At 43.3% G+C, this 11,579-nt stretch overlaps 1 protein-coding gene across 1 annotated transcript in view; it reads right to left on the bottom strand.

Annotated features, from left to right (window-relative positions):
• Positions 1-7,995: 7,995 nt before the first annotated feature.
• The window catches only part of FBXO3 (F-box protein 3), a 36,210-nt gene continuing 32,626 nt past the window's right edge, over positions 7,996-11,579 (bottom strand). Inside the window, exon 11 of the mRNA XM_019519412.1 lies at positions 7,996-9,093. Within this exon, the coding sequence (XP_019374957.1) occupies positions 8,968-9,093 (126 nt within the window). The 3' untranslated portion in view covers positions 7,996-8,967. The remainder of the gene's footprint in view (positions 9,094-11,579) is intronic.

The raw sequence follows: 11,579 nt of genomic DNA, 5'->3' as shown, positions 1-11,579 counted from the left end.
TGTGTGTGTGTGTGTGTGTGTGTGTGTGTGTGTGTATTAGTTAAAGAGCACACACACACACACACTATATAATAGTATATTGCTCATGTGCGTGTGTGTATATATCTATACAGATATATATACACATACATACATACATACACACACACACACACACACACACACACACACAGAAGCAATCTCATACCAAGATATCTTTGCATATTTGACTTTAACAGAGATTTTAATGCTCCCAGCCTTTTCTTTTAAGTATCAAGCCTCTGAATCATTAAATAGATCCTTAAAGAGAACACAAGACCTAACTGACAGTAGAAACACTCCATGTATTGGCAGAGAAACCTGGCTGTTCATAGTAAACAGCATTTGAAATCTGTCCACTGCATCAATAAATCCCAGTTTAATATAACAAGAAATGTTTACTGAATAGATCCTAATAGGCTTAATTATGCAGAGATTTGCTCTACATAAGACTGCAGCTGGGCTAGGAGAGAACTAACAGGTGTTAAACGTGTCTAGTATAATGAAGTGAAAGCTTTTCTTCCTGACCTCAGCTGACATTACATTAATACCCTGAAGCGGAAGGGCTTAGAGATTTATCATTTTTATCCCGTATGTAGTGTAATTACAAGAGCTATTTTTATTCATGTACGTCATCCATTTGTGAATCAGACCAAGATGTCGATTAAGATCTTCGGCACTGAAGATTCAATTCCTTTGCCATTTTTTCACACATTCAATCAATTACATTCTTCTATTTAATTACAAACAACTAGATGAGGCTTTTCAACACAGAGCAGCAGTACAGTATTAAAAATGTTTTGTAAGTCATTGCCTTCAGATGGAAATAATATGTAATGTGTTGATTTACATTAGTCAGCTAGTGGCAGTATTTTGTCTTTGAGTACATTACATAGATCATTTCATGGTATGAACATATCACAGGTTTGCTCAAGGCCTCAACCTTTATACAAGCTCTCCAACTACCTCCTGAAACCAGCCCTAGCCCCATCTTCTTAATAATGGCAGATGCCACAGTTCCTTTCACTGAGACACCCGGCCTTTGGGTTACAACACACAGTGGCGAGGCCACAGGAAAATTTCTTAGTAATTGCAGCAATGCGAACTGGCTTTTCCAAGCAAACCAGCATTTATTATTCATCTGGAATACTAGTAGAGTCAAGTCATATTTGAGAGGGAGTCTATATCAGCAAGAACAAGTGTCCCAACAAGGCATCTCCTTACGAATTTTGCAACTATCCCTCATAGTATGGATGGAGTATTATTCCATGTAGCTGTGATGGTCCAGGAAATTCAAGAGAAGCAAGGTGTGTTTTGGTGTTATTGGAATAACTGTATAACTTGGGAGACATGTTAGAGAAGGTTTTGGGCACAAAATTGCTTTTCCTCACACCTCTCCCTCTGCAGATGTGTGTTTACACAGCACACTGCAGTGGTGTGTGCTGTGTAGGCCCCTGAGCGTGCTTGGCTATCAGTAGCAGTGTGACGCATCTTCTAGAGTGCTCTGCTCATCCCAGGCTGACTGCTGGGTAGACATAGTGAATCTACTCTGAACAGCAGAAACAAAAACCTGAAACTGGAAGAGGCCTCCTGAGCCATCAAGTCAAGTCTCCTGTATTTACAGGCAATTGTTACCCAAATGAATCCTCAAACCTTCATGCACCAAAAGCATTTCATAATATGCCTCAGGTAAAAACCAGAGAGTTCATGGCACCACCACTGCAGCAGCAGGAAGTTGTTGTTTAATATCTGCTCAGGATATCCTAGGGAAAAAGACTACGCTTCATGTTAGAGAAAGGCACAAACTGTCATCACAATCCAAATTTGGTGATTGCCAGTTGTTTTTACCTTCCCTCTGTGAACGTTAATTCTTAAGGAAACAGTTTATGGCAAGGGTGGCCAACCTGCAACACATACCACAAGTGGCATGGGCTGGCTGTGTGCGGCATACAGCAGATCAAGGAGAGGACGGACAGGCAGCACAGTAGCAGATAGTGCAAGGAACAGAAAGCAGAGCAGCAGATTAAGCAGAAGGGGATCAGAGTGGCACTTGGAGAGGGTATAGAGCTAATCTGCAGCACTCCTGCCCAAAAGGTTGGCCCTCACTGGTCTGTGGTACTGACAAGTACAGGAAACCATCGCTATTTGTGGGTTCAGCATTCACGGTTTCAAATATTCGCAAATGCCAAACCCGCACCTTAAATACACTTACAGGAGCTCCTCGGGAGCTCTGTGCTTGCCGCCACCAGGCTCCTGTGATCGCCAGTGCAGCTGTGCTTCCCCCCACAGCCGCCGGGGACACTGCATTCATGACATTCATGAACGCAGTGCCATATTCGCGGATTTTGCCATTCACATGGATCTCAAGAACATATCCCCCACGAATGGCGAGGGTCGCCTGTAATTGACCAAATAAGTGCTTCATATTTAACTGCTGATAGTAACCACTAATATACTACTTATCATAAATTTTCCTCTACTGCTAATGCCATATATTATACCATAATCATGCAATAGGGCTTCTCACTTAACCCTGTTGTATATTAGTTTCCTCATCTCTAAAACAATAATACCAGCTTCCTGCCTCACAGGTGAGTTAGGAGTAATAATATTAACAGTGATATTAATATGTTAAGTACTATGTGGCAGGCGCTTAATAGAAAAACTATCAGCTGACTTTTCCTAATGGTCACTACATTTACAAAGCACAATCCAAGCAATATGACTTTAATCAATTTTTGAGCTATTGCCTGAGCTGACTCCATGATAGGAAGCCAAATAGAGGCTTCTTGTTCCTTTATCTGGCAGAAAACCCATCCAATTCAGAATACAAAAAGGAAAGATTCAATGTACAATTCAGGCAACAATACTCTCAGCCACTACCAATCTAAGCAAGCAATCCTTCAGTCTGCTGAAGTGCATATGTATGTCTCCCCAGTGATGGATAATGAGTATTCAAGTTATCCCTTCCCTGCTCTATGGCAGTCCAAGAGATTTTTTTTTTTTTTAGTGTTAAGCTGCAGGCAAGCTTTATGAAAACTATCTGCAGAAGTGGCTTGCATATAAAAAAGTGCCCATCCAGGCATTTTTATATCTTGACCACTTCTGTAAAGCAATCCTGTTTGCTTAGGATAAAAGCATGAATGTATGCAAGTGGACACTAAACATTACAAACATACTTTGTCCCTATTTACACAGTACACACAATTTTTGCACTTCATGGACTTGATTAAACATCAGGTCCTTTCACTTCTGACCAAATCATTTCCTTGGTTTCAGGCACTCACACAATGCAGTAGTGTAACTAGTGATGGGTGACTGGGGCATAAGCCACCAGCACCAAATTAATAGGGGCACCACAGATCTACCGTTACCACAAGCAAGGGGAATCTGTGGCACTTGGGCAGACTCTAGGCTTTGGCCTCAGGGAGCAGTGGTAGGAGTTGCTTGCAACCTGTGAGGCAGTTGGGAGCTTATGGGGGTCACAGCCCCAATTCCCTTTTCAGCCTCAGGTTCCCCCAACCCCAGTGGGAGATACCACAGCTGCAGGGGGTGATGCTACTGAATTCAGTGTTGCAAAACCCTGTGGCAACTGGAATCAGCAGCACTGAGCAACAGGAGTGGCTGCAAGAGGGACCTTGCATTAACCCCTTGGCTACTGGCCACATTGACAAGCCCGCCTGCAATGACATCTCCTAAAGTGGGCAACAGGGAGAAGCATGAGATTAGAGAGCAGACAGAGACTACTGGGACACAACACACATGTTGCCAAGGGCACAATTCTTACCCATTAAACCTCTGTGTCTACATCAGGAGGAAAAGGCTGAAGTTCCCACTTAGAATCTCCCTCCATTTCTGTTGCATCCTTTTTTGCCTTTGTGGGAAAAACAAGGGGTCTAGGGCCATAAAAATCTCAAGGACCACTGGAGGGACAGGGCCTCTAGAGCAAGGGTGGCCAAAATGCAGCCTGTGGGCTAGATGCGGCCTGCCAGGCCATTCTATCTGATCAGCGGGGCCCCTAAAAAGTTTAGAAAATTAATATTTATCTGTCCCACCATGAGGCCCTCGATGGCTTGCCAAAACTCAGTAAGCAGCCCTCCACCTGAAATAATTGCCCATCCCTGCTCTAGAGGGAACCTAATTACTTTCAAGGTGGCTTTAACAGAGTCCCACCTGCAGAAACTCCACTTGTCATGGCTACTGCCTTAACCAAGATGCCACAAAGGTATCAATAAGTTGAAAAGGACAAGACCATGAGATAGATGGGTTTACCACAGCCCTGCCCTCCTCTTAACTAGTGTTAACAGGATCTGACTGAAGAACCAAATCACAAGTCAGAAGGGATTTGTACACAAACACCCAGATCCCTTAACTGAGAAGGATCAAGTGGTTTTAATTAGGCGACCGAAAACAGTACTTACGTAGCCTCTTAAAAATCACACCTGAATATGAAATGCTTTAATCTGGAGTGCATTAGTTCTGTACAAAGGCACATCAACCCACCTCCTCCCAGCTGAAGTACTAGCCAGTGCTGTTGCACCACACCAGCTAGAAGGTTGATGAGGAGGAAGTTGGTGGCCCTTGTGCCATAATCCCCCTGAGGCTTCCAAGAATAGCTGAGTGACTAGCCAAAGCCTTATAGGTAATTTGACACCCCAGTTTCTGCTCAAGGCTTCCTGACACTGCAGAGCTGGTCAATTTCATGCATGCTGCAATGCTGCATTCCTAGTGGGAACAAAGAATGGATTTCTACCAACTTTTCACTCTCTAGCCTCTCACAGAACACCATTGTGAGGTATTGGCTCTGCTCCACGGTTTGCAGCAGTAATTGCTTACTTGGTCTTTTTCTCCATAGTCTTCCAGCACATCTGTGAGCTAGCATCCCAAAGAATAACAATCAAGGCTCCATGACCCTTGCACTCAAGGCATTCCCTCCAGCTCTGCTATATGCTCCACACATCTGAGAAAGTAGAAATAAAGGACTCCTTTATGGACAGCTTTGAGATTCCCTTGGGACCACTTGCAGACAGGGCAAGTCTGAACCAAGGAGACAAGCAGACAATCCTGGAGACCTGGAATACCAAACAGTGGTGGTAGAATTTCAGGAGAAGCAGAGCCACGTTCCTCAAGTCAGCCCCAATGCTCCAGGGCCAAGCTATCAGCCTGCATGTGGCCATGCCTAATGAGAAGCTGAAGACAACTGCCTTCTGGAACATAAGTAATTGGTACCTCCTGAATCTGGGGGGGCATCCACAGAAGCCACCAACAGCAGTGGCCTTGTTGGCGGGGGCACCAGCCCTGCCGACAGCATCAGTGTCAGCTGTCAGGGAGAGCACAGGCCCCGTCAGGGGGGGCACGTGCACCCCTGTGCACCCCCTACCAGTCACCTACGTTCTGGAAATTAGCAACCCACAACATTCTCCAGTCTGTCGTCAATTACTTTGGCACAGACAAGTCCACAGCTGGTTCACCCATCCACAAGGTGCTAGCACCACATTTCTTTTGCCTCTCCAACACACAAGAGATCAGTATCAGGTATGCCCATGAGCTTTTCAAACTGCATCCTGGTCATCAATAGAACCTATACTGTCATCCTGAGCCTAAAACACCTGTCAGCTCATTGCCTTGAACCTGGGGGCCTAGCCTACCTGGCACAGCCACTCTAAGCTAAGCAGACAGAACCCTCCACATGGGCCTAGTCACCAACTCACTTCCTGCCACTGGAGTGACTAGCCAGAGTCAGTAACCTTTCACTCCAATATAAATTCCTGACCCAGAAGGGGAAGTGTGTGGGCAGCAAGGCTCAACCAACACCTAGACTACGCCTCATGCCTCTGCTAGCTGTCTGATCCATCAGCTACCTTATTTGGCTTGCCCTTGGACTACATTTTTCCTGACCCTTCAGCTTCCTAACCCAGCCTCTTCCTCTGTCTGACTCCCAACCTGATCTCCTATCTACCCAACCCAGCTTGCCTTCTGACTCTGCACTCTGATAAACCTTCCAGTTTTCTGACACAGCTCTTCAGATTGACCTTCTGGCTTCCCAGCTTCCTAACACAGATTCTATGGATCCTTAATCCTGGTTTCTTTCACCTGACCTGGTGTGACAACACCATGGTTTAGAGTAAGTCAACCTCAAAGACTATTTCTCCATTGTGCTGCCCCAGGAGCTGATCAGCACTCCCAGACTTGAGAGCCCTGCTCAACTGATGTCTGGCCACACATGCAACTAAGGTGCTGTGAAACATAACCAGGAGTGACCAGGAACAACGGTCACAAGCTAGCAGAGGGTAGGTTTAGGTTAGACATCAGAAGGCGCTATTTCACGGTCAGGGCGGCTAGGGTCTGGAACCAACTTCCAAGGGAGGTGGTGCAGGCTCCTACCCTGGGGGTTTTTAAGAAGAGGTTAGATGAACACCTTGCTGGGGTCGTTTGACCCCAGTACTCTTTCCTGCCATGGCAGGGGGTCAGACTAGATGATCTTCTCAGGTCCCTTCTGACCCTAGAAACTATGAAACTATGAAAACCAGCTACAAAGTTATTACACATTTTGTGCAATAACGTTGTGGCTTATTCCTTGCTTTATCATGCCATTAAGTTCATTGTGTGATCAGGTTACTCATTAAGATGTGATTATAACTGGTGTTGTCACAAGACACTACAATATAAGAAACTGGCACATAGAGGGTATGTCATCTGAAGGGCAACCTGAATCCTGGTTGGTATGATGACCTCTTGTGTATGGCACTTTTGGGACCTTTGCCATGGTCGCACCTGCAAGCAGTCATCTCTGTCACAGAGCCTGGCTCCAACGGCTCTGCCTGAGTGGCCACTGGCTGCTCTCCTCACCCCAGATATAGAAAGGATCCATGACCTCCCCTTGCCTCCAGCTGGTAGAGTATTTCACAGATACAATTAGTCTGGGTGTAGGTTGTTCATGTCGCGAGTGAGCAGATGTTCAAAACTATTTGCAACACACTGGAGAAGACAAGTTTCTGGGGTGGTAGCCAGAAAACACTGGCTGCATCATGCCTTATCAAGCTTCAAAGAAAAGAAAAAAGCAAGGGCACATGCAAGACAAAACCTATGAGACCAGGACATTCAAGGTGACAGCAAGTCACGAATAAGCCACACTGGTTTCCTCGTAGACAGGAAGCATAAACTGTGGAGTGCTGATGGACAGACAGAACAAACCCATTCCATACTCTGATGAGGAGAACTGCTGTAACCAGAAGAGCTTCAAAGTCACACACTTCAAAGTCTTTTTTTTATGATTTAAGCTAATTTATAGTTTCAGTGCTGTCCACTGTCTGTACCTGTAAGTACTTTTAAAGGTGCTATAAAAAAAATGAAGTGCTACAAATATTTAGTCAATACATATATCTGGGTTCCCTTAAAAGACGGACAATAACTTTGTGCCCTCAATGAATATTAGAATTTTCATCCTTTTAATGCTACATTTTTAAGCTTATCCTGAAAATGGTTGTTAACATCACATGCTATTTCCTTCCACTTAATGTAAAGTGCTCATTAGTGTTTTTTAACAATTCCCATTACTTATGGAGTTTATTAGGATTATCTCCCAAAGGCCAAATTCTGCAGACCCATGGAGTTTCTCTTTCTCCCATAGAAGTTTTGCATGAATAATTAATACAAGACTGATTCCTATAGCATTTTCTGGTTCTGCTTAATCCTGCTCTGTGAGATCTTAATCCTCAATGACACTGCAGATAAAACAACAAGCACCAGAGAAAGTAGCAGCATTAAGACCACGTGAAGAAACCAGCTGGCACAACCTACCATAGCTGCAGCCAGCCAGGCTAGAAAAATCTAGCCAAAGAGGTTTCATCTAGGTCCAGGAGTGCCAGGCATATTGGTTTATCTTATAGTTGGAGGGAAACCAGCTGCTAAAGTGACACTGCTTATAACTTTCAACTCATTTCTCTAAGATTTAGTGAGAAAGGTCCCAGGTAACACTTTAAAGCAACAGAGGCTATAGTGGTTTATTTTATTAACAGCAATGAAAACAAAAATAAAAGAATAAAACAAAATGCTCCTTCAAATATAAAGCTTATAGACATAAAACTTCTAGTATTGTTAAGCCCCAATTCTGAATCAGGCATAATTACAAAAATCCATATAGGATTCAGAAAAATACAGATTCTTAGATATGGGACTTGTCACTTGTGACAAATGTTGACAGCAAACAGTGTAAAAAGAAAATGCCCAAACTGTATTTACAAATGTATATGATGTAATAATTGATAAACTGCTTGTTAGTAAACAGCAGATTATGCAGTTATACTACATTCCAAAGGGTATTATCTAATCAGAGTTATTATGTGTAAAATTAAACTGAAAGACAGGTTATCTGAAAAATAAAGTCAGTTTCATTGCAGAAGTATATGCACTCAGTCACCAGAATTTCCTGGTATCTGTATGTTAATATAAAATGCACAAGAGCACCTGATTCAACCCAATAGGGTTACCTAAGCCCAACTGCAAATTTCATTCATAGCAGAAATTATCAACAGTAGAAACTCATTGTGAAAGGACATTTATACATTTTTTTGCAATTATTTGTTATCTATTGCTGCTGAGTTGTAAATGCTTGTATAAAAACAAGTCTCCCCACACCACATTTGTAATATGGTCATAAATAGGCAATAGTGATAAAATGTACCATATGATTACCTCAAACTATCAAGCTCTTTGTACTTTGGAAAAAAATGAACAATACCCAAGGCCCTCTTCTGTTCCCCAAAGTTCCCAACGCAAAAAGATTCCTATATTTTCATCAGATGAAAATCAGAACTGGCACCAACATTCATGCTAGCTGTCCTGCTCAGCAGCAGAAAAATTCACTTATTTACAAAATTTCAATCTTTTCTTATGTAGCAATTCCAAAGAGTTCAACTTCTGTGCCCAAGAGTTTTTTGTTAAGTCTTATCAGGTATGACGAGGACAACATACAGAAGGGGCAGGCATATCCAAGGCTCTGCGTCTGTCTTCATAGTCATCAGTGTCTGTCGAATCCTCGTCTTCATCCATAGCATATTCATTATGATTGGTTTCCTATGAACAAAACACATACATGTTTTTAATTCTGTCCTTTCCTAACTTGCTGTGATTGAGTGCTAACAACTTAACTGTCTCAAAACAATTATGGAATCTTACATCTCATTTATAATCATATAAAAAGCCACTAATCACAGATACAGATTGATTATTATAAATAACAACTCAATACTGTTAAGAACAAACCTGGCTTTACATGAGACACTGAATTTACATAATTCAATCATATTTCTATACTGTTTCACCTTTCAGGCAAATTGATCCAGAACCCGATCGTGAATTTGAAATCAATTTTTTTTCATAATCACAAGTAGATAAGAGCAAAAATGTAAACCACTAATACCTTTTCTTGAGCAAACACTCTAAAAATCAGAGCATCACTCAACTATAGTATTCAAAGCCCACTGTAGAGCATTAGATGCAGAGCAGTAAAATTACTACCAAATCAAACAGCTAATGCAAGAGATTTCTATACCTTGTAAAAAAGTCACAGCTTTATTAAAATGTAAACAAACTAAATAAAAAAAATTAGATCACGTTAGAAGCGTGACCTCTGCTGGCTTTCTATTTACTACTGCTAAAACAAAGCACGGTTCATTTCCCAAATCTTTAAAAACTTTAATTCATTCCTAGTGACATCACTTTCAAAAGACTGCCAATGGAGGGGACAAAAATTTAAAATGAATTTTCACTCTGGGAAAACAGTGACTCGCCAGAGAACAAAACCCCAATACAAAGCACTACCCTGCCTTGTGGATGCCAGTATGATGAAGTTTCATTTCCCTTTTGCAGAACCTCTGAAATCTGTGTTTCATAGTTTCAAGGGTCAGAAGGGACCTGAGAAGATCATCTAATCCAACCCCCTGCCATGGCAGGAAAGAGTACTGGGGTTAAACGACCCCAGCAAGGTGTTCATCTAACCTCTTCTTAAAAACCCCCAGGGTAGGAGCCTGCACCACCTCCCTTGGAAGTTGGTTCCAGACCCTAGCCGCCCTGACCGTGAAATAGCGCCTTCTGATGTCTAACCTAAACCTACCCTCTGCTAGCTTGTGACCGTTGTTCCTGGTCACTCCTGGCTGTGCTCGGGGGAACAGTGACTCCCCCAATGCCTTCTGATCCCCCCTGACCAGTTTGTAACAGGCCACAAGATCCCCCCTCAGCCTTCTCTTGTGGAGGCTGAACAGGTTCAGGTCCCGTAGTCTCTCCTCATAGGGCCTGCCCTGCAGTCCCCTGATCATGCGAGTGGCCCTCCTCTGGACCCTCTCCATGTTGTCCACATCCCTCTTGAAGTGCGGCACCCAGAACTGGACGCAGTACTCCAACTGTGGCCTGACCAGTGCCGCATAAAGGGGGAGGATCACCTCTCTGGACCTGCTCGAGATGCATCTGTGGATGCATGACAAGGTACGGTTGGCCTTCCTAACTGCCTCCCCACACTGCCGACCCATGTTCATCTTGGAGTCAATGATGACTCCAAGATCCTTTTCCGCCTCCGTGCTGACAAGAGGGGAGTTCCCTAACCTGTAGGTACGGTGCCGGTTGTTCCTCCCCAGGTGCATCACCTTGCACTTGTCTGTGTTGAAACCTATCCTATTCTTATCTGCCCACCCTTGTAACCTGTCCAGGTCCGATTGTAGCCTGTGTTCTTCCTGTTTATTTGCGAGAACAGTGGTGCTCAACTTTTTTGCCCCAGGAACCAGATGAATTGAGCAGAGTCAGATCAGACACTGCATGCCAGGATCAGGGCCCTGCGCCACCAGTGCACAGGATCACAGCCCATGGGGGTCCCCACAGGCTGGATGACATGGCTCTGGGGGCCAGAAGTTGAGATCCTCTGGATTAAAACAGTGTGTTACTCTCTGTTTTGCAGGGCTCCTTAGAGTGGTTTTTTTTTTTTTGGTCACACAGCTCAACAATTAAGCCAACAAGATCTCCAAGTTCCTTCTGAACTACCTGTAAATGGAGCCATTTCCAGCTTTGTAACTCAACAGCTGTTAAAATGTAGATGCACAACAACTGCCAAAGTCCACCAGCTATTTCCAAAACTTACAATTAGACAATCATTCACAGGAATAGCCTTTCACTTAAAGTATTAGGCTTACTGCATGTGTCACCAGGTAGAATTCCATTGTCTGTGTTATTCAAGGACAAAAGGTCAAAAACAACTCTCAGTTCACCAGTTAAAATGTCTGTTAACTAAAATTCTCTTACAATGAGCAAACAAGAATGCCACTCCAATTTAGAAGGCAAACCACAACATGGTTGCACAGAAAGAAAAAACTCCAACATTAATTTGGATATATAAAATGTGTGTTCACTAAAAGCTCTAATCACCATTACACTGGTTACAAAGGCAAAGAAAATAAAACCAACTCCCCTCTCTTGAAAGTGTAGTTCTGCCACAACCTCAATAAAAATATCTCTTAAACTAGGGACAGACATTCAAAAAGCCGGAGCCCGAATTGATTCACTCTTTGCAAGTT

Source organism: Gavialis gangeticus, unplaced genomic scaffold, assembly GCF_001723915.1.
Source record: "Gavialis gangeticus isolate Ggan-Ray unplaced genomic scaffold, GavGan_comp1, whole genome shotgun sequence".
Taxonomy (NCBI): domain Eukaryota; kingdom Metazoa; phylum Chordata; order Crocodylia; family Gavialidae; genus Gavialis; species Gavialis gangeticus.
This window is presented reverse-complemented; position numbering and strand designations above follow the sequence as displayed.